Source organism: Cardiocondyla obscurior, linkage group LG21, assembly GCF_019399895.1.
Source record: "Cardiocondyla obscurior isolate alpha-2009 linkage group LG21, Cobs3.1, whole genome shotgun sequence".
Lineage (NCBI taxonomy): Eukaryota > Metazoa > Arthropoda > Insecta > Hymenoptera > Formicidae > Cardiocondyla > Cardiocondyla obscurior.
Genome location: NC_091884.1, coordinates 2,586,364 through 2,609,277, shown reverse-complemented (window position 1 = coordinate 2,609,277; position 22,914 = coordinate 2,586,364). Strand labels below are relative to the sequence as shown.

Below are 22,914 nucleotides of genomic sequence, written 5' to 3'. Positions count from 1 at the left end.
GGTCTTCGGCCGTAACCATTGTTCAAATAATTTTCTTATCATTTTTTTGTAGAGTTGCGTGCGAGGCACGATGTCACATAACCTATAAGAGACGCAAGAATCAGTCGTGTGGTTTTTGTTATTCGTTTTATGTTACTTTTCGTGTTAAAACTATCAGTAAACAAATTACAGAAGGAATGTGAATAAAGTCACTATAAGACTTTAAATGTGAATTGTCGATAGCGATGCTCGGAGAGATGAAGACGAGATATACGTTAATATTCGTGTTCACACTCAAAGAACGTCTTCATACTACTGCTTGAAAATAACAGTTTCATCAAAATTCAATGTATAATTCAATTATTTATGGTTTGGAAGTTTGTAATGAAGCTTACAGTTCTCTTTTTCATCTGATAGTCACGACAATCTCAACACGCTGTTCTTCTCTTCTCTCATGTTTTTTTTCCTTTGTTCTCACGCCGACACTTTACCTACTGTCGAATCGAATATTGATTGCTACCGGGTGTACTCGCAAGCACGCCAATAAAAAAAAGAAAACGCCGAGTAAACCACTCACTAAAAAAAAAAAAAAAAACTTTAATTATAACTTAATCTTAAATATCAAAAGAGGATAGAAGATGGTACAAGAAAGATTGTTCAAAGGAAATTTTTAAGGAAAAATCCACTCGAGAATCGTTCAATTGTGTAAAAGCACAATTAATTAATTAATTAATAACTTAAAACATTCAAATTTTAATACAGATTATTGTACGACCTCCAATTCAAATAATAAAATAATTAAATTTTTTAACAAGTTTAAAAGTCAGTCTTTCTTTAGCCAGATTTTTAAGAATTACTCGACTATAACGTTGAAATATTATTTTGAATGTTTACTCGAAATTAATCCTAATAAAATTTTCACGTCTTATTATTGTTATAAGCACATTTCATTCTAGATTCTAATGTAGAGAGAAAATCTAAAACGATGAAAATAAAATTGATAATGTCGCAATTGTTAATAATTAACTGCTATGATCATTAAAAGTAACGACATTACTTTTAATAATGTAAAGGATCACCATTTCGGAATTGATCTTTATATATACACACACACGCACACACATACAAAGATTATTGTCCGTTTATATTGTAATGCATAAAACGATTATTATAGAAAGTATAAAATATCTCGCAAAAATTTACTTTTAGCAATAGATAATGCAATAATCTTTCCAGAGTCGGATTTTTCCTCTTACGAAAATCTTTTTAAATAAAGTTAAAAAATTATCTTTGACATATTTACCAAAATCATTCATTAGGATATTTATCGGGGTCGTAAATGTTGTCTTTATACTTTCTGTATATTAATTTGGCACAAAATGCGGGGTGCATTATGAAGATCAGCTAAAAATAGAAATAATTTAGACAATTCTTTAATAAATGTGTATCTATTTACGCGTAAAGAATCTTCTCTTGGACTCTCGCCTACGTCTTCAAAGTCACATTACATTATTTTACAATAATTATATATATACATATACATTATATATATTTACATACACACATACATTTTATATATATATATATATATATATATATATATATATATATATATATATATATATGTATGTGTATGTATGCATATATTTATATATGTATATGTCACTCTCTGTCTCCTTATGAGGTTTTACGTAGCGAAGGTGAATGGAGCGTAACACAAAAGCGAGCACAAGTTGTACAAATTGTGAGAAACATTTGACGAGAAAAATCATCGAAAAGCAATCTGAAAGAAAAAAAGAAGAGAGAAAAAATTGTGAACAATGATAATTCTCGTGCGTTCTCTTCCCGATTATTTCTCCATGAAAATATGTATGAGCAAGCGGTCACCCATCTCTGTTAACTATCGTATTTTACTTGTTAGCTAGTATTATTTGTTTATCATTGTCATTTATTATTAGCTTTTCTTTCTTGTTTAATTACTTTTTATTTTTACCATTATCGTATCATTAAATTACTATTATGCGATGGTAAGAAATTTTAAAAACGACCCCCTACAGTTGCCAGCATAGGAGCACAGCTCCGAAAGTGGATGCTTATACTTGCCCGCTTTGTATCACTATCACGTAGTTATATTTATAAGCAACGGATGTTTTTTGGTACAATCAAATCTCTTTCCTTTTTCTTTTTTTCCTTTTTTTTTTTTTTTTTTTTTTATTGTATACTCCTCTTGTCTTCTCGCTTCCATTATTTTTCCTCCTTCTTACTTCTCTCGCTCTCTTTCTCTCTCTTTTTCTATTAGAAAACAACATATATATATTTTTTTCTTTCTTTCTTTCTTTCTTTCTTTCTCTCTCTCTCTCTCTCTCTCACATATTTTTCTTCCTCGGTCGTCCGCGCGAATTGAATCACTTATCACTCGTTAACTATTGTATTCGTGTACGCCGTCTCTCGCCGCGGCCACACGCTCATGAAAAAAGGTTTGTTTCACTATATCAACTTGCCGCGGGCACTCAGTCACAGCAGTCTCTATGTTAGTAGCACATCGGCCTATATACGTTTTACACATGTATTCTCATTTATCGCAGTTTGGTGTACGCTCTGTGTATATGTATGTCTGTGTGTGTATACGTGTCTGTGACTTGTCTCGTATCTCGTATTAACTATAATCTTTTTTGTATATAATATATTGTATCATATATATACATATACATATGCATATACATATATATGTACATATATATATGTATATATACATACATACATACACATATATATACATATATATTTATATTTGTTCTCATTTTTTTCCCTAATTTTTATTACGTACCTGTTACAGTTATCATTATCGTTAATACGAATATATGATACATATATTCAAATACTCTCGCTGGCTCTATCAGGAGCAGCAAGAATCAGCGTAAGGGTCAGTCAGGAGGCGACACACTGGTCGTCTGAGAGAGTGCGCAAAGTGTCGCGTCCTCCAGAAATGAACATAAGGATCACAACGACGTGTACAACTTCGTCCATTTCGAAATGTTACACCATGATTGTCCCTTCCTACCGAGAGCGATAATGAAATCTTAGTCAAGAAGGGACTAACGCATTGTTGTGTGCTGACACTGAGTACATTATGCAGTGGAAACTCTTTGCAGTTTCCAAGTAAAAAAAAAAAAAAGTTAAAGTGTGATTATACCCGATATACACATATAAAAATTATTTGGAATTCACTAATCGTCACGTTGTTGTTAATGTTGTTAAAGAAAAAGAAAATTGCATGATTAAAACTGTATCGTCTCTTTTTCATTTCATTTTCCTGCTTTCATCATTTTGCCATTCTGGTCACAACTAATAAAATGAATTACATTACGTCAAGAAAGTTTTCGTGACACTTCGTTTCACTAACAACAAGAATTTTTTGCGTGTAATATATGGACAATCGACTTAAACTAAGAGCTAACAATCGGGCAGCGTGATACCGTACTTCCACCTAAAACAAAACCAAAAAATTAATGTTTAATTAAAATTTGGAAAAAATCAACTTCAGATTGTATTCAGTTCTATAAATGCAGTTACAGTTCTCAATTTTTTTTATTATGTATATGTATAATTAAATATAAATACATATTGTGAGCTTCTGAAAATAAATGAGTATTACTTAATATAATATTTTTACCAGCTCAGGGACGAGTTCGCGTCATAGATGTATTAGTGGCAGGAACTGGATTATTGGAGGAAGCTGTAATAGCATTACGTTCGAGAGTGTTGCGTCGTTCTAACTCGGCCAGTTTCTTCCACATTTCATCCCTTTCTTTTTCCTTCCTTTTCTCTCTAGAACATAAATGTTTACATTTAAAAACAAAATATAAAAAAAATTTATACAGATTTAGATACATTACATAAAAAACTGTTAATATAGCAATAAATTATTAAATGTATTTAATTATATAAAAGTTAAAATAAATCTAAATAATTTTGTATAATTTGTGTAACTATTAATAGTTTCAAAATTGTGGCCTTACTTTTGCCTGTCCAATTTATAATTGGCAGTAAGCTCATCGAAGAGTTTACTGTTCATCTCCATAAACGTTTTTAGAACATTATAAACAAGTGCTATAATCGTCTGATTCCAATGCTCCTTGCTAATTTTATACAACGCTGGGAACATGATCTTCATTATTACTTGGTTGTTTTCTTCAATTAGGGACATTATATATTCGTTATTCCAAAAGTACAATGCTCTCTCCGCGACCTAAAACAGGAGGAAAAAAAAAAAAAAAAAAGTAAATTACATTGCGACTTCATAAATTTGTTGAAATCATAAAATGTTATATAAATTACCTGAAAGTGTGGTGAGGACACGCAACGTGCGACTTGCCTGAATAAAGGTTCTTGTATTTTAACAAATTGATTAGGTTCTATAACGTCCAGTATTTCCTCGATTTCACCAAGGAACATTACCTCCTTCTGGCTACACGTTTTAGGCCAGAATTTAAGGAGGCCTCGTACAACTGGTTCTGTTAAAGTCGCATCTTTTTCCAAAAATTGCACCACACAATAAGCTAACTGCGCGTGATAGAGCGATAAACATTTCACTTTATGCAGTGGTAACAGCACCTATAAAAATAGTAATACATTTTAAATTTTTTTTTTTTTTTAAACGTCTTCAAAAGATTAAATACAATTGAAATAAACTACAAATTTGAGTTTTAAAAATTAAATAGAAAGATTTCAGGGTGTAAAATCGAACAAAATAAATTTTGAATCAACAGAAGTTTAAATTAATTTTACGTGTGCTTATTTTAAATAAAATATGATCATACCTTAACCAAAAATTGCTTGTGCTCAACTTTTAAAGGAAGAGCGAATCCGTTAATAATACTACCCAAAATTTCGAGAAGTTCACCAACCCCATTAAAATGTTCCGTCTCATAGACAAACCTGAAATACAAAAAGAAAATTATATTATTAAGATAGAAAACTAAAATAAAATATTATATAAAAGTAAATTTAAATGCAAGATGACATTTATATGTTTAAATATATACCTCAGAAAAATGTTGTTAATTTGTTTTCGTATGAATGCTCTAAGACCCAGGAACTTGCCATAAATACGATGCAAAACAGTTTTCAGGAAATCTCTTTCTCTGGGATCTTCTGAGTCAAACAGGTCCAATAACTGTAGCAATTGTAATGAATTACATTTGTATTCGTCAGTTTAATTAGAAGGTGTAAGACATATTAGAAATAAATAAAAAGCATCAAAATAATAAAGCTTTTACCTGTAACACAAATTTTTGGTCAATAACTTTTTTGCCAATAGCAGGCTGAAAATCTGAAGACTCGAGAAAACGGAGGAAGACTTCATAGACCAACTGAAGATGGGGCCAACTTGCTTCCAGGGTCGGATCATCTTCTTCTGGATCAAAATCTGGGTTTTCACTAGGTGGCAATGTACGGAATAGATTTGCAGACACCTTTAACAAATATCACATAATGTTTATCATGACTTCCAGTTACAAACTGTTGCGACATATTACTTTATATTCATCTATTTTTTTTTTTTTTAACGTTATTACATCAATGATTAAATACATATATTTAATTTATTAAAATTAATTTAATAAATTCTTAAATTAAGTAAAAACATTTTTCAATAATATTTAAAACAGAATAACATTCAAAAAAAATAATATACTGAGCAGGATAGAATTTTAATTTGAGTTTTAACATTAGCTTGATATTCTAATACAATTTTGTCATCTAATTAACGTACCATCTTAATGGTTTCCGGATAAATAGGTTCGGTAAGGACACCTCGCCCTGCTGTGATATATTCCACCAATTCATTGAGCGTACTCCGTTTAATTTCTTTGCCTTTGAGATCAGCCATTGGGTCCATGAAGTCGAATGCCACGCAGCATTGGCGCAGCTTTTTGATAAACAATTCCTCCTGCTCTGCAGCGTTAACATCTGCAAAAGATAAACAATGTTAATTTTCCAATTCATGTATCAAACATGAAGTCTCGCGCTACAATTCTTAGCTGTATTGTGGGGAACAACTTTGGAAGTTGTGGAAGAGGAGAATATCCTTACGTTTCGTCATAAATAATTCATTCATTATATATGCAAAGCAAGAATCTGCGGGCAAAGTGCTCGGCTACTATTTTTAACTCTCCGCTGCACGAACGAGAGGCCCAATAAAATGTTATCATTTCCTTTGCTCCTAAATGTGTAAGCAAACAATTTAATTGAGCCGATAGAAACCGGAATCGCGCAAGTCGCACGGAGTGTCACGAGTGATCGGGATGATCAAATGCTGTGGAACGAATAACGCAAACGGATTATGCATTCTTTCTAACCGAGCTTCCCATTCTTCTTCTGTTCCCTTCGAATCTCAGATCTTCGTCCTTTTGTTATTCGCTTGAAATTAAACGAACGGTATTTCGTTACAATCACCGAAGTTTGCCGTAAGATAAAAGGGAACCTATAACTTTTACAGACAAGATATCGTTTACGTTTGCCAAAAATTTGCAGATAAAAAACGAATAGGCTGAAACAAAGTAAATAAAAAAAAAAAAAAAAAAAAAAAAAACAGATTTGATTTAAATTGGAAATAAATCTATTAAGCTCGCGCTATTTTGTTGAAGCGAACGAAATTGTTATTAACGAATCACTTAACATATATTTTATCAAAACGTTATACAATTAGAATTTTGCTTCGAGTATCCCTGCAAGTTAATTGTTAATTAAACTAATTGTAATTTCATCAAGATCATTCTTAAACGTTAACTCAAAAATAAAAGAAAAATTCTTTTGATTTACAAACACGTGTGATCACACGTTAATCGTATATGTATATACATACGTGCATCCAAGTAATTGTTGTATTTTATTATTGTTGTCATCTCGAAGATAATTGTCTGCAACGCCGATTGTCTTTTCTAGTATTTAATCCGTCCTGCGCGTAAAATAATTGAAAAAAATTTACGTAAAGGAGTGTCATAGTTTAATTTACTTTCGCATTTTTTAAATTACACTTGGAGATCTAATGAAATGAAAGCTGAGAAAGAGGTTACGTTTATTACGTGAAGTTAGAATATGTGCACGGCCGCTAGCGTGTGCAGCCACCTAACACCATCTTTCGTTATCTCGCTTATAATCACGAGTCAACGTCCACCGATTGCATTTAAGATTACTTACTCATTTTTTTCGATCGATTAATAATCGTGGTATAAAATCGACGTTGGACATTAAGTCGTTCACTTTTATTCGACAGAGATGCACTTTTTAAGGTTATCGAAGCAAAGTAAAGTAAGACAGGGCGTTACTATAAATATATTGACGGACTAAGAGCTCGATGCAGATTCAGGACACCCAGGATGCAGTCAAAGGGAACACACATCCGCTAATTAGTTTTTCTCCATGCCCTTCACTCTGCTCTGGGGATGATGGCGTGGTTGCAACGTCCCGTGGCAACTTCGCTCTTCATAATGGCATATAGCGTGGCCTCAATGACTTTATCGAATTATGCCAAACTCACTAGCTCTCTCTCTATTTATCTATCTATCTATCTCTTCCCTTTCGTAACAGGCGGCCGTCCTATGTGAAATACTTTGCCGTGCGAGTAAATCGAGGCGCAAAGTGGCCATCCTGGGGAAAAATTGGCAGCAATCTCAGCGTTATATTTATCCGTCGAGACTTTTTTTCCGGGAGGTCAAGGTGCGGCGCGATATAAAATAGGAAAGGAAGGCTACGCTAAGAAGGAAGAATGGATCGCTACATTTTCGTTTGCAAATACCTGCTCTGTCGTCACTCTTGCATGGCATTCGAAATCGCAGGACAAAATAGTTGCCTGTGACAACACATGCTTGGCAACTTGTCCAAGACATATTTAGACAATTTTACCGTGATCGGATTGCAACTGTAGTAGATCCTGCTGTTCCTATCACGCACGAGATATGCATTATTCGCTTATCCTCTTTCAATTGACGAGTCAAAAGCGATAAATAAAGACAAGAAGCGCAGTAAGCGAAAAAAGGAGAAGATGATACCAGAAATCTATGAGATCTCCCATGATAAATTCTGTAATACGCGATGTTACAATTAGCTATAAATAGAGGAGTTAGAATTAAGCGTCGCTATTTATGTGACAATAAACGGTGGGGCGAGTCTGCGTCATACGGGTTATAACAAGGCGAAGGTGTAATTAATTTTTCATCCTAGGTTCGGAGGGTTTAATCGATGCCAGACGTACATTTCTCTATCGATAGTTTCGCAGCCTCTTTCCGGCGAGGGGGAAACAGACGAGTTGCACCAACAGTTGAACGAACGCCTTAACACGATTCCATTAAATCCGCAGGAAAGATACTCAGGTGAACGAGGGAGAGAGAGAAAAAGAATGCAACGACAATCGGCCGTTGTATCGCGAAAGACTCTGAAAATAGCGTTCCGCGCACCGGCGTCTCGCCCCCGACTGTCCATCCGTTTATTCGTTACGTTCTCCCTCGACGTTACGTGCGCGTGATCCATCTCGCATACACATATTTATAATTTCATTCATAACGCGACACGTACCCTCGCGTACATGCCCGCAATTGCCGGCGTGGCATTGCACAGCGCCAGATCCCGCCGACTCATCTCTGATAGAAAAATCAAATTTTAATCTACCTGAGACGTTCCGCCGTCATCGTCCATATCTCAACATTTATTTCGCGATTCGAGGGTAAATTATGCGTTTGCTGCAAAATACCAGGTTTTGAGACGGATCAATGAGAGAGGGAAACGAAATAGTTATAAAAGAGAATGAATAAAGAAAAGCGAAAGTAAAATAAAACAAAGGCAGAGAGATCAAAAAGTAAAAAAGCAAAAATCAATAAACGGTAAAAAAAAAAAAAAAAAAAAAAAAAATTAAATGATACAAAAACAAAATATAATGAATCTGAATAACGAGAAAAATAATAGGTGATTAGAGAAGTAAAAAGAGAACGAAATAGGCGAAGGGAGGAAATAAGGGAAACCAAATAGAGAAAGAGCGAGACATGAGGAAAAAGAGGTAAAGCAGGGAAGAGAGCGAGAGGCGGTAGAAACGCGAAAAGAGGGAGGAAGGGGACTGGGTGGCGAAGGAGTAGAAGAGCGTTCCGTGCAGGTGGTCGCCGGCATTCCGGATCAATACTTCCACCGCTTCTCTGGGGGGTACCGTCAGGTAGCCTCTTCTCTCGCCCCCTTTCCAACCCTTATCCCTCTCCTATACTCTGACGACGCTATCTTTCTCTTTCCTCTCCTTCCCTCGTTCTACCGCGCCTTGTCCACTCCCGTTGTCATCGTCTGCGCTTCGCCTTTTTCTCTCTTTCTCTTTGATCTTCCCGTTCTACGTTCTTTCCTCCTTCTTTTTGCAACCCTTTTCTCCACGACATATTTCTCTCCGCGCTTTCACTCATTTTCCTTGTTCCCTCCACTCATTCTCCGTCCTCCCTCTTAGCTTTCATATTATTTGAATACCGAGATGTATGTCGAATATGTGTTCCCGTTTAATTTTAATTCTATTGTATTTAATCTTATATATGTAAGTGTATTGAACATCGATACGTTTTATTTCTATGCTCGAATAATATTAAAGAGATGTAATTATTATTTTAATTTCATCGGCCAAAGTATTAAAAAAATAAAACTGAAAAAACGAATTGTTGGAGAAGAATGCGCTACGCCGTGTGTGTAATAATTACAAATTTTTTTACGCGTGACAATCAATTTTTTCAGCGGTGCATTATGCAGCCGATTATGCGGGACGAACGTGACTTAATGAACGACGTGGCGACATTCGTCTCGCCCACTCTCTCGCTCCCGCGGAAAAGCATACCGTCGCATCCTTGTGCTCCTGGTCCCGATCTTGACAGTGACCATGACCATCAGCGTCAATTAGCCAGAAAGCGTACTAGGGTGCGCGCGACTTGTTACCAGAATATCACGACAAACACGTTCGAAACCACGTCAATTTTCACTGAAATTGTTAGAGTACATTAATAATTAAAGAATACAATTCAGCATGATTCTGATTTATCAAGATTATAAATTTAAATGCCATTAAGGCAAAAGCGCAGGCGAACGTAAATGCGAAAGACATCGCTGTTTGTTCTCGACGCTTATTTCGCGAAAAGGTTCTGAAGCTCTCGATTCATTTACGAGCTCAAACATAATTTTAATTATGCAAAAATGAACATTAGATTGTCCAAGAAAAATATTTGACATTTCATGGAAATTTACTCGCATTTTACACGCTGTGCATCAACGCTATTACCTAGCTAAGTGAGAAACGATCCTCGGAATTATTTCGTTAATCATTCGCACTCCCATTCTCGCATTTTCCTCCTTCTTAATATGGGCTGGAATGGAACTCTGACGGGTACGCGCGGAAGATGTCTGAACAAAGAAAACTATTAATGCTCCCACTTGTGCATGACGCATAATTAAACTGTGTTTACGTCTGACGTAATGGTACATCGCAACGCGCGACTGCATCTCTTACTTTGGAAAACTCTAAGCCTATTTTTTCTTTCTTTTCGTTTGTTTCCTGGATAACGTGCCTGCTTCTTTTTTCTTTATTTGTGCGCACGAGGTGTCCTGGGTGCGTCACCTTATTTTATCATCGCTAAAAAATCGACGATTATTAATTTACATGAAAAATATTCAATTTCCATAAAAATAGAAATAAATATATTGGTCTAATATAAGATGCTGATATAAACGAGAGACTCAAGTTTATCTTAATAAAACTTTCATTCTACGGCAAGTTTATTTTGCTAAAAATTTAATTTAAAGTTTAATTTCTAGAAATAATACCAAAGACTTGACGTTGTAAACTAAAAAGTTACAAGGTGCCTGGTAACACTTTTACTAAGAGGCAGGACATTCTAACTCTCTTTGTCGATAGCTCCCGTCATTTATACAGTCTCTTACTTCTGCAAAGTTAGCATCGCATTTTCAGAAACTTAATATAATAATTAGCGACTGTAGAACTCTCTCTTCGGAAAACAAGATCTATCAACGTTATCAGAACTCTATAAATCAAGTGTTAACTTGGCAGAGATTCAAACTGTCGATACAATATGACACGGAGAATACTTTCGAGGCCTATCAGGTCTACCTTAAATTTCCGAAATTTCATGGACCATCCGACACATCGCTCGACCATAGGAATTCGCTACTCGAGCATCGCACTTTTGCTTTTTCACTCAATTTGCACCGTATTCAAGCGCGTCATTGAGTACCCATCTCCCTCTGTCGTTCACCAAGAGACGATATATCGGTTACGATAAAGTAACAACACGGGTCGAAATGTCATCCGATATATCGGGTGCCGAAAGGGGTTCGTTTTAAAGGGGATATGCCGCGCCAAAATCGTAAAACTTTTATGATCGTCTACGGATTGTTCATTCCTGGAGATGGTAAAATAATACAATTACAAAGATTTTTACGATTGCACGCGCGATTGCGTATAAATGGTGTAACGTGGCCAAAGAGAAAAAGCGAGGCGGATTATTGCCGTTTTACCAACAAAGGTGAACGACATCGCCTGTAAGGTGGTCTATTCTGTACGACCATTCGTGCCGTAAATTTGTGGGTCAACTAGTAAAGTGGAAGGGAGAGAGGTTTTGTTCGACCATTGCCGCTGGCACATGTTCAAAAAATTTAACCGTCCTAGAAAGTTTTCAGCAAGTCTTCTCGCAAATACTCGACTGTTACTTTCGAAAAAGAATATAAAACTGCCGTCAAAACTTAAAATAGACTATTTCGGTTTGTTGGCATGGCTATTATACATTCGCGTAAATGTATCTTTTTTTTTTTTTTTTTTACTTCTTGCCATTATTAACGAGAAGCAGCGTTAAGTGAAATATTAATAGAGATTTTCAAACATTAACTATTATATTATTAGAACGTTTCAAGTTATTTAGAAGAAAAAGAAAGTATCCACGTAAAAGAGTGTGTAAAACAGACGCAGAAGATAGCGTTCTTTCGCTCCCATGGTGAACGTCATCCGCATTGCCGAGCTCACGACTCTAAGATCTTTATCGCGATTAGCGTGATTTTTTTTCCTCCCTTTTTTTTAGCCCTTTAGGTCGCCATGTTGATCCCTAGTTCCCTTCGATGCGATTCCGTTCAGATGGCGGTGGCGGTGAATGCCACGAGAGAGAGAAAGAGAGGAGTTTCTGGCCATACTACACGTGGCGGAGTACCAATACTATTTCACGCTATCCTGGGAGCGTCACAACGTTCGATCGTGGCTGCAAGTCGACGGTCAGAATCTTTGAGATTCATATCGCGTGACGATTATGGGTTCCCCTTCCCGATCGACGTAAGCCTCGTGAGTATTACGTTGCCGTTGTGGTGTCTTTGTATCCCTCCAAAAATAGAAGACAGAAGCGTGTACTTTGAATCGCGGTCGATCCAACAAAAGCAGGTATGCGCACTTTGAGTCACGCGGTCGCGCCTACGGAGACACCTTGGCCATAAATTCTCCCAGAAAGCAACGACGAGCAGTAGCGCGATTGACCAAGTCCCTTGTCGATTATGTAATCGAAGAGTAAAAGGCGATAACGCACCTTTTTTTTTTTCTTTGTGTTTACGCGCCCCATTCAATTGCTATCCTTATCCGTGACGTTGTTACAGATAAGTCCAAGAGGAAATCAACTGGACTAAAGTGGCGCCGGGCAAGAATCTGAAAACGAGCGGCACGTCAGAACAGATAATGATAAAAGGATTGCAAAGTAAACGTTATCAAAATGCTGCGCATGTACGAGTGATCCCCGAATAATTTCATTTTTCATTTTTTAACAATTTACACAATTGTTTCTAAAGATGCAATTAAATTCGGCGCGGAGAAATCTGCGTTTTCTGCTCGTTCTGGAGTCGCGTTCTGTACACCTTTGATAACGACGGCGGAGATGAAGAACTTGTTTTGATGCCAGACTCATAATTCCAGTTGTATCAATCATGATCCGTATCTGTTGATCCCAGTTATCTTTTGGTTATTACGTTTATTGTCTTACAAGAACGCTTTGGCGGAAAAGAACAATAGCGATAAATGTTTCTACATTTTTCTTTCGTACGATCACCTAGTCAAAATTACGTTTCTTTGACTCTGCTGTTATCATACTTGTCCGTCGTATTGCGTCCCCAATCGTTACGTTTTGCTTGCGCACGCTCGCTCGTGGACGCTCGCGAATTCGATCGTAAGAATTATTACAGTCGCACGTCGATAACCCTCAACCGTTTCTTTCCGGGTTACAACGTGGCGGTTGCGCTACACCGTGTCCAAATAAATATTCAATAGAGTCGGCACGTGAAAATTCCACGGTATCTTTTTCGGTCGATTCAGCTGAGTGGAAAACTGATATCGCGCGTTATCACGCATCGATACGCACACAAGCCGCAATTTAAATGCGATACTTTTCGCAACGATTAACCCCGGGTAGCGAGGGAGTTCTCCACGTCGAAGTTGGAGTATTTCACCGTTTCGAGAGACCAGGAAAAGCCTAACAGCGATGTCGGAGCCCGCCGGCTACGTTCCGTAAACAAACTTTTACAGTCATGCGTAACAAGTGTCGCTATTCGGCAGACGGTCGCCGCAAGCCATCGTATCTGGTTGAACAGGCCACGGTCATGTGGCGACACACCTGTATTCGTGTTACTCCTCACCATGTGACTCCAAGTTTCTTCCGGATGTCCCATCCTTCCCCTTTGTCTCATCTCCAGACGAACACGCTTTATGCGCTAGACGAAAACCGACTGACTGATGAATTTCCTACGAGGAACGTGCTCTCGATAAAACTGCGGCCGCCAATGTTCATTCTAAAGTCAGACGCGACGTTTTCTAACAAACCATACGCAAAGTAAATTCCATCTTAAATCTTTTTAAAAGTTGCAGAGTAAAGGCAAAGCTCACAACCGTCTCGTGGACAACGGGGCAGGTTGAAATCACGTTGACATTTGCGCTTGGATCCGAAAAAAAATTCGCGCACGTGCGTACGATCGAGCCTCAAAAAGTATCGATTTGCATTTCAATCCAGCTGTTACCCTCCCGGCGTCGCGAATCGTAAGATTCCCCGCGCATTTATCTCCCGATAAATTAACGCGCGTGACACTACGCTAACGAGCGCAATGTGACGTCTTGATAAACAACTTTTTTTTTGCGATCGACATCTCGCTGACCATATATAACGTACGTAATATGTTAATAACGTCGTCAGGAAATATGTAGATATAATGAATAAGCTACGGACGTCCTTCAACGTTAAACTCGCCCCTGAAACTTTCGTCGAGATGCAACACCGGTTCTTTACGACATCCCGACGCGGTCTATCAATCAGTAACGATATTGAAAGAAACAAACGATATGTTTACCGATGAGCACAGTGCCATACACGTGATGCAATTGCCTAAGTCAGGAACGATGGAGACTTGCTGCCAATTATTCAATAACTCCAAGGATATTATGCTCAAGCCGTGCCACTCCACTCCGCGAGAAAGTGCCGATAGATTCGCATGGAATTGGACGATAACTTCGCCAAACGTTCTCGACGTTGCCTTCCTCAGCAACGCTCGTCTTTACGACAACCAGATTGGGGGATCTTACATGTACGATTTACATAACACAGCTAAAGATAAAAAAGCGGGGAGTTGAGATGCCAAATAAATTAATTAATGTATCGCGTTTAAAATACGCGATAAAAAAATGAATAAATAATAAAGAGACCGTCAGAAAAAGAGGTATAAATTTTAAAAACTAACCTTTAAGCAACGGCAATTGCTGAAGCTCGACATCCTGTGAGTTCCGGTAGCGGGAGGAGCCCTGCGACTTCTTGGACTTCTTCTTGAGGGATCGCTTGGCGAAGGGGTCTATCCTGTCCACGAAGGCCCCTGACGACATTTTGGCATTAACGGAGGCACTGTTGGACTGTCCTGGTGATGCTAAAACCGCTGGAAAAGCGCTACGCGCCCGGGCTTTTTTCCTCGGGGATCACTTTTCACGCGGACAGCGGAGAGATAGTCTCGCGACTAGAAACCGTGATCCCTGCCGCCCCGAGGTGGCCGCATTCCGTGGCCGCCGAAACTAGTCGCGACGTGCAGCAACCCACCACCTCCTCTCTCACGAGGGAAAGAAAGAAAGAAAGGCACACACTGCTACGCGGATGCACGTGACGCGGTTTTCCTCCCGATCGCGTCAACTCTCCCTTGCTCCGTCCACTCGTCCCCCCCGCGATTCCACACTTTACCGTTGACGCCGCGCGCCGGGAGCGGCAAGGGGAGCTGGCGGCGATGGAAGACGTCGATGACGACGTGGGGCGCTTCGCCGTGGACGTTCGTAGCGCATAGCACCCGCCCCGGGCACCCCTCGTCCTCCTCCGGCTCGACGCGAATCACGCCGCTCCTCGCCGAGAGACCTCTCCTCCGGATTTCGTACCTCAGCTGGCTCCTCTGTGCTCGTCGCCGTCCCCGGCCACCGGGAAGAAGGGGCGCGATGATCTCCAGACGGCTAGGCGTTGTCACATGCAGACGCACGCCCGTGTGCCGTGTCCGTCTGTCCGTCCGTCTTCCTTCCTTCCGCGAACGTAGGTGCTCCCACCTACACCGTAAAACCGCACACGGTACGACGTAGGGAAACGTCGACCGACCGGCGACACTCTTCCGGCCAGCTGCCTTTCCCGATTCGGTCCCGCCTCGACTTCTTCGCGGCGGAAGTTCCCTCCGTAGGGTGGCTTCGATCGACGAGGACGACTACCGCCGGCGCCGCTGTCCGCAGTCGCCGATCCCGTTTCGGTTCTTCTCGGACGACGTAGCGTGTCGCCCGTTCACTCCCTCGTTCGCTCGTTCGCTCGCTCGCTCGCTCGCTCGCCCGTTGGCACGCGCGCGCACGCACGCAGGCAGGCAGGCAAGCAGGCAGGCACCGTGCTGCCGCGCGCGGTCTCCGAGCCGCCGGTGGCCGAAGAGGGAAAGAGAAGAGGCACCGTTACGAAATAGAACGACTTGCGCGTATAGCTGGCCGATTCAGCGGCGCGCACGTTCCCGTCACGAAAAGTATGGCCGCGCGAGAGTAATGTGGCCGCGCGCACACGCACCGTACACACGATAAATCGACTGGGCCGGGCCAGGCCAGGCCAGGCCGCGCGATCGAGTCGACGGAAAGAGAGACGGCGGCGGCTCGCGTTCGCCGTCGACGCTGCTGCCGCTGGCTTCGACCGCCGAAGGAACGCCACCAACTCCCGCTTCCTCCTCTCGCCCGCTTCACCCCCGCCTCACCTCGTACGCCCGTCCGCCGACCGACTACGGCGACGTTCTCGGGGGGTAGACGTGTATGTTAGGAACAGCACTCGGTAGCACCGGGCACGGCCGCCATCAGCTGCTCGCTGCGACGTGGAGGTCTATCTCTCATTTTCCGGCGGGGCGAACGCGGTGCTGCAACGTCAGCCGTCGAGTGCCGCCGGAACGTGACCCGACATCGCCCTCTCGCGTGCCCCGTTCGTTCTCTGCTGCTCTCCTCTCTCGCCGCGGTCCCAATACTCCGCCTCGGCGCCGCTCTCGACCTCGTCTTGCGTGTCGCCTAATATATACACCACTCCGCCGCCCTGGCCTCCAAATCTTCCGAGTCCGCAACGCTCCTACCACCACCACCACCGCCGCGACGAAAACCGTGCCGCTCCTAAACTCCCGAGTCCCGAGGGGAGGGCCTTCCTTCGCACGTATTCCGCACCGCGTTTCCGCGGCACCGCGAGGCGAACCGCTACGCGTCGAAAGGAGATTAAACCCCAGGGAAGCAGATCTCGAGCTCGCAATCGCGCCGCGCACCGCCGCCCTCCTTATTTTATTGAAAATCCGTCAAGAAGTGCCTCTGCGTGTCTGAAAATAGTAATGTGCACTCGGCAATCGTCGGCCGGAGATGACCGAGCGTCGCCGAAAACTCCTGAGCCCGGAAGGTGGCGACAGCGTCAAAGTCGATCAACTCTTTCACGCGCGGTGCCTCCGCCATTCTCCTTTGCGATCGATGTCACGGCGAGTCAGGGAAACGGAAGATAGCGCCCTACGAGGGGCGTATGTAGAGACCCTCAAGTCAGAAAACACGTCAGCTGGATCGTTGGTTTCCCTCGATGTCATTTTAACTTTTAGGATTCGTTCAACTCTAACGCTATACGATGTTTTTTGAAGAGCGCCAGTCTAATCCAACTGGCCGCTCGTAATAAATTTTTTCGGAATTAAAATAAAATTCCATTTGATTGGTTCATCCGGAGGGTGTTCGAGTAGAGTCGCTTTATGAACACACTCTAGTAGACGAGCGCCGTTCTCGTCAACTTCGTATCGTAGCGGCCATTACGAAAGAGGCGTTCCTACGGGATTGGCGGCAAACGTGGCTCACTCCACACCACTACCTTACTTCTGTATTCCTCATATTTCTCGAGCGTTTTCGGATACTCGGCGCCGCGCGTCATTGTCATTTATTCTTGCTTCCTCTACGTTATAGCGATTGCCAACTCCATCTGCTGTCGCTTGCCAACATCGCGAAGGCAGGAAGCTCCAAGCCAAGCCGCTGCTGGCGCCTGCTTGCCTGCCTTGCCATCTTGATTGACGCCTCGTCCGAAATTTCGTAAACAATTTTGGCTTCTGCTTGACCGCGCTTGGAGCGACGGAGACGCTATGTCGAAGCGCAGGATCGAAGTCATGGATCCTTATGTCAAACGGAAATCCACGTGAGTGCACGAACGTGTTACCGCCTGCAATCGATGCTTGACCGCGAGTCCGCGGTGATCGTCCTCCTCTGCCATGTGCAATGTCGCGGGACCATATCAGACCGTGCAGATTTTTATCACGTGCGATCGCGAACGTATACACGCGCGTTTTAACTTCTTGGCACGTGTCTGCGATCCTTGGACATCGCCTACGGATGGCAAGCCTCGGACGTGTCACGCTTCGTTATTTCGACTGTCTTCACTTCCGGTTGCAAGGGAAATTTTTGTCGCTACGCTTTGTAACGGTTCTCTTGCTCGACCCGTTCTATATTATAATAAAAATATAAATCTATATTTCTGCTTATTTATCCTCTTTCCCGCATGTTATTTCCCAAATATGCTTCTTCGCACGCACCGCCGTAAATTTATTATGTTTGCACGCGTCAGGTGTGTGCTTTAATATCTCGAGTCTACTTCGTGATTTACATAGATTTCTATTTTTCACTGTATTAACTATTATACCGCTTGTTGCATATATAGATTGGTAAGATAAAAAGAAATGCTACATAATAATTATTTTGCAGAGACAGCTCGGTTTCCAACAATGCAACAACTCAAGGATCTGCAACTGCAAAGAGCCAAGTGCAGTTTAATCCATATAACATGCTGCCATATACCCCAAAATACTATGAACTTTATAAAAAAAGAATAACTTTACCTGTATTTGAATATCGTACTGATTTTATGAGGTTGCTGTCTCAGCATCAGTGCATTGTTCTTGTTGGAGAAACAGGATCTGGCAAAACTACACAGATACCTCAATGGTGTGTGGAATATTCAAGAAGTATTGGAAACAAAGGAGTTGCCTGTACGCAACCTAGAAGAGTGGCAGCTATGAGTGTTGCTCAAAGAGTTTCAGAAGAGATGGATGTTGCTTTAGGTATATATATTAGGTGTTTCATAGTAAAACCGCTATTTTTTTAAAAGTAAATTAACATTAATTAAATAATTAAACATTAATTAAATAATTAAACATTAATTAAATAAAACATAAATTAACGTTTGATTACAGGTCAAGAAGTAGGATATAGTATCCGTTTTGAAGATTGCAGTTCACCAAGAACTGTACTAAAATACATGACCGATGGTATGTTACTTCGGGAGGGTATGTCTGATCCTATGTTGGATGCTTATCAAGTCATTCTGCTTGACGAAGCTCATGAAAGAACGTTAGCTACTGATTTGCTGATGGGTGTTTTAAAAGAGGTGATTAAGCAGAGACCAGATTTGAAACTTGTGATTATGAGTGCTACCTTGGATGCTGGAAAGTTTCAGCAATATTTTGACAATGCCCCGCTTATGAATGTACCTGGAAGAACGCATCCAGTCGAGATATATTATACTCCGGAACCGGAAAGGGACTATCTGGAAGCGGCAATTAGAACTGTAATTCAGATACAGATGTGTGAAGAAAGTCCCGGGGATCTTTTATTGTTTTTAACGGGTCAAGAGGAAATTGAAGAAGCTTGCAAGAGAATTAAAAGGGAAATGGACAATTTAGGACCTGAAGTTGGTGAATTAAAATGTATACCATTGTATTCGACACTGCCGCCGAATCTTCAGCAAAGAATATTTGAACCTGCTCCACCTGCTAAATCGAATGGAGCTATCGGTCGTAAAGTTGTCGTTTCGACTAATATCGCAGAAACATCGTTGACTATTGATGGAGTCGTTTTTGTCATAGATCCTGGTTTTGCCAAGCAAAAAGTAATTGCAACGTTTTAAATCAGTGCTCGGAATAAATGTACATTTTATTCCGAGCACTGTTTTAAATTAAATTTAAATTTAAAAAACTTTTTTAATTATAAATTGATTATTTCTATTTTTTTTTTTTTTTTTTTTTAATAACAGGTATACAATCCAAGAATTCGTGTCGAATCTCTTTTAGTATCACCTATTAGCAAAGCTTCCGCGCAACAGAGAGCTGGTCGTGCCGGCAGAACAAGGCCAGGGAAGTGTTTTAGATTGTACACGGAAAAGGCGTACAAAAACGAGATGCAGGATAACACATATCCTGAAATTTTGCGATCTAATCTTGGAAGCGTTGTTCTGCAACTGAAAAAGCTTGGCATTGATGATCTAGTGCGTATATTATAATATTAAATAAGAATAAATTTGCTTATTAATGGTAAAAGTAATAACTTAATTACATGTTAAATACAACAGGTACATTTCGATTTCATGGATCCACCCGCCCCCGAAACTCTTATGAGAGCTTTAGAACTTCTAAATTATTTGGCAGCTCTCGATGACGATGGGAATTTGACGGATCTTGGCGCGGTAATGGCAGAATTTCCATTGGATCCTCAGTTAGCGAAAATGCTAATAGCTTCTTGCAATCATAATTGCAGTAATGAAATACTTAGCATTACTGCTATGCTCTCAGGTAACGTATTGGGGTTTGTTATATGATATTAATATATTACGAAAATAATGCATAAAATATCAATGAGAAATAATTATAAAAATAAAATAATAAAATTGCGGTAAGATTAATATAACAGTATATTGATGATTGATATGGTATTAGTCCCACAGTGTTTTGTGAGACCAAATGAATCGAAAAAAGCTGCGGATGATGCAAAAATGAAATTTGCACATATCGATGGTGATCATTTGACATTGCTTAATGTATATCATTCTTTCAAACAACGTAAGTATTTGTTTCTCGCAGTATTTTTACTATAAAATAAAATTTGATAATATAAATAATTCTTAAATTACAGATATGGATGATGTGCAATGGTGTTACGATAATTACGTTAATTATCGGTCGCTGAAAAGCGGAGATAACGTGAGACAGCAGTTGAGCAGAATAATGGACAGATTTGTACTGAAGCGTACTTCGACAGACTTTAATTCAAAGGATTATTATATTAACATCAGGAAAGCTTTAGTTAATGGTTTTTTCATGCAGGTAATGTAAATATTAATTTACATGATAGTTTTTTTTTATATTGTTTCGCGTGCACTTTTTCACTCGCCCTTACTCGCTAAAGTTCTCCCGCGCGTTGCGAGAAAAGAGCAACTCGCGTTAACAAAACGTTGGACTTTTTATTAAGAATAAATGCAGAATATGCTTATTTTTATTTTATACATCTACGTTTATATTTCGACAGGTAGCGCATTTAGAGAGAACAGGACATTATCTTACTATCAAAGATAATCAAGTAGTACAACTTCACCCGAGCAGCTGTCTTGATCACAAACCGGAATGGGTTATTTATAATGAATTTGTGCTTACTACTAAAAATTATATCAGGACAGTCACTGACATCAAACGTAAGATTTCTCATTTTATTATAATTAGTACGTATGTACACCGAAAGGCAGATAAGACGTTTTCTGCGGCGACAGCGGCTAGCGTGCGTAATCCTAGGCTACAGAGACAGGGGATAAGAGAACGGGGAGAAATTAGTCATCGGCAAACCGGCCGGCGCGGTATATACATGCGGTACATGTAAAACTCGACGCACACGTTTTAATAAAGTCACGTTCGCTAGCTGCCGTCGCCATATCTGTCTTTCAGCATACACTGTATTATTAGTATTATTACTTTATTGATTATTGTAATTAATAACTGTAGTTTATTTAATTTTTTTTTAATTCAGACCTTGTATATATTTTTACAGCCGATTGGTTGCTCATGATAGCACCGCAATATTACGATCTACAAAATTTCCCCCAATGCGAGGCAAAGAGACAGCTCGAGCTCACTCAGGCAAAATTAGACTCGAAACAGTATCAGGAAGGTTTCTAACCTTTATATACTTTAGAGGTGTTAAAAAAATCACAAGAAGTTGAGAATGCTCAGTCAAAATTTGCCAATCGTAGCAAACTTCGGCACACGACTTTCTCACTTACTGGAGCCACATCACATACAAAACATTGTGAGACACATGAAAGATTACTTTCTGTCAACTTAAACGGTACAGGAAGAATATTAAAACATTTAGATTTCTCTACAAACTTTATGCTGGTTTGTACGAATATGTAAAAATTGAACAATTTAATTTAAACTTTCGACATTTAAGACTAAAAGAAAAAAATAAAAAAATAATAATAAATGGACAATTTATTAACTTAAGACACACAGCAAAAGCATAGTTAATCGATAAGAGGGTTATTTATGTACATTTAAAAGAATACGTAGCCTCTAAGTAATTTTAACAGTAGAGTTCATTAATCAACGTTTACATTCGAACGCATTCAGAATGTCACTAGATTATAATAGATTAATTTTTGTATTAAACGTTGACCATATAACGTGAAGAAGGAAGATATATAAAGTGGCCACTATATACAAGAAAATAGAATAAAACTATCTCTTACTTGCCTAAAGATTGTTTCAAACGAAAAAGAGTTTCATCTATTTCTAAAAGAATATTGTTCTTTTCGTCATATTTTTGAATGCGACTTAATGTTTTGTGTTTCGTATTTTGTGAAGTTCCGAAATTCAAAGTATTTTGCAGTGTGTATGAATTTTTAACACTTTATCGACGGGAATATACTAATTATCGTCTTAACCTAAACTTACGTCTGTTGTCGCACTTTGCAAAATTATTTTTTCATAATCTATTTTTTATTCAGTACAGTCTTATGTGTGTAATCATTGATAGTGCTTTACCTCCTGCAAAAATATTTTAATCGTTGCAAATACAATAATTAAAAAAGAGATTAATATATTTTCCTATTTTATAAATATGTTCTTGATAAGAGATTCGTTATTCATAATAATATTATCTCGTCAATAAAGTGTTAAAAATAATGAAAAACAGATTGATCATGGTTATAAACGTGCATAAACTTTTTACTAAAAAAATAGAACACAGCTGAAGGGAAAAAAAAAATAAAAAAAATTTCTAGATGTACATCTGAAAAAATCAAACTAATAAAGAAACAAATATTTAAGATATATAGTAAAAACTATAAGCATATACATCAAATACATGTGTGAATGCGCACGGCGCACGCACACACACACATACATACACATACGCATGCCACAGAACATTCAGAAATACGGTGGCCAATTTATGGAAAAAACAGCATTAAATGTAATAAAGCATCTTTATTAGCACCTGAAAGAAACACAAATTATTTATTCTTATGTCCGTTTAAATCTGCTGGTCAGCTGTATTTGACTTTCTTATTTGCTATA

At 39.4% G+C, this 22,914-nt stretch overlaps 2 protein-coding genes across 4 annotated transcripts; one reads left to right on the top strand and one right to left on the bottom strand.

The window, feature by feature from the left end:
* Positions 1–2,155: 2,155 nt before the first annotated feature.
* On the bottom strand, positions 2,156–16,769 carry Wdb (serine/threonine-protein phosphatase regulatory subunit widerborst). 3 transcript variants are annotated; one of them, XM_070670760.1, is made up of 10 exons: positions 14,764–14,893; positions 6,845–6,937; positions 5,753–5,949; positions 5,259–5,453; positions 5,025–5,155; positions 4,800–4,917; positions 4,318–4,593; positions 3,999–4,228; positions 3,653–3,807; positions 2,156–3,466 (listed from the first exon to the last, which is right to left on the bottom strand). In XM_070670760.1, exons 2-9 carry the CDS (start codon positions 6,882–6,884, stop codon positions 3,657–3,659), a joined length of 1,338 nt encoding a protein of 445 aa, XP_070526861.1. In that variant the 5' UTR covers positions 6,885–6,937; positions 14,764–14,893; the 3' UTR covers positions 2,156–3,466; positions 3,653–3,656. The 3 variants fall into 3 exon arrangements, with proteins under 3 accessions (XP_070526861.1, XP_070526859.1, XP_070526862.1); XM_070670758.1 differs by lacking the exon at positions 6,845–6,937 and having other exon boundaries at positions 14,764–16,769; XM_070670761.1 differs by lacking the exons at positions 6,845–6,937; positions 14,764–14,893 and adding an exon at positions 9,836–12,629.
* A 635-nt stretch (positions 16,770–17,404) lies between these two features.
* LOC139110744 (putative pre-mRNA-splicing factor ATP-dependent RNA helicase PRP1) lies at positions 17,405–22,677 on the top strand. Its single transcript, XM_070670741.1, has 9 exons — positions 17,405–17,714; positions 18,278–18,633; positions 18,766–19,460; positions 19,605–19,835; positions 19,920–20,139; positions 20,284–20,406; positions 20,480–20,670; positions 20,873–21,035; positions 21,386–22,677. The coding sequence occupies exons 1-9, from the start codon at positions 17,662–17,664 to the stop codon at positions 21,511–21,513; spliced, it is 2,160 nt and encodes a 719-aa protein (XP_070526842.1). The 5' UTR covers positions 17,405–17,661; the 3' UTR covers positions 21,514–22,677.
* Positions 22,678–22,914: the final 237 nt, after the last annotated feature.

Excerpts from the sequence above, each read along its gene's own strand:
- Wdb (XM_070670758.1), bottom strand. The coding sequence starts at position 14,902 with ATGTCGTCAGGGGCCTTCGTGGACAGGATAGACCCCTTCGCCAAGCGA. Across the intron at positions 5,156-5,258 it reads ACCAAAAATTTGTGTTACAG|TTATTGGACCTGTTTGACTC; the intron begins GTAAAAGCTTTA and ends CAATTGCTACAG. Across the intron at positions 4,594-4,799 it reads ACAAGCAATTTTTGGTTAAG|GTGCTGTTACCACTGCATAA; the intron begins GTATGATCATAT and ends CTATTTTTATAG.
- LOC139110744 (XM_070670741.1), top strand. The coding sequence starts at position 17,662 with ATGTCGAAGCGCAGGATCGAAGTCATGGATCCTTATGTCAAACGGAAA. Across the intron at positions 19,836-19,919 it reads AGCTTGGCATTGATGATCTA|GTACATTTCGATTTCATGGA; the intron begins GTGCGTATATTA and ends TAAATACAACAG. Across the intron at positions 20,407-20,479 it reads ATATCATTCTTTCAAACAAC|ATATGGATGATGTGCAATGG; the intron begins GTAAGTATTTGT and ends CTTAAATTACAG.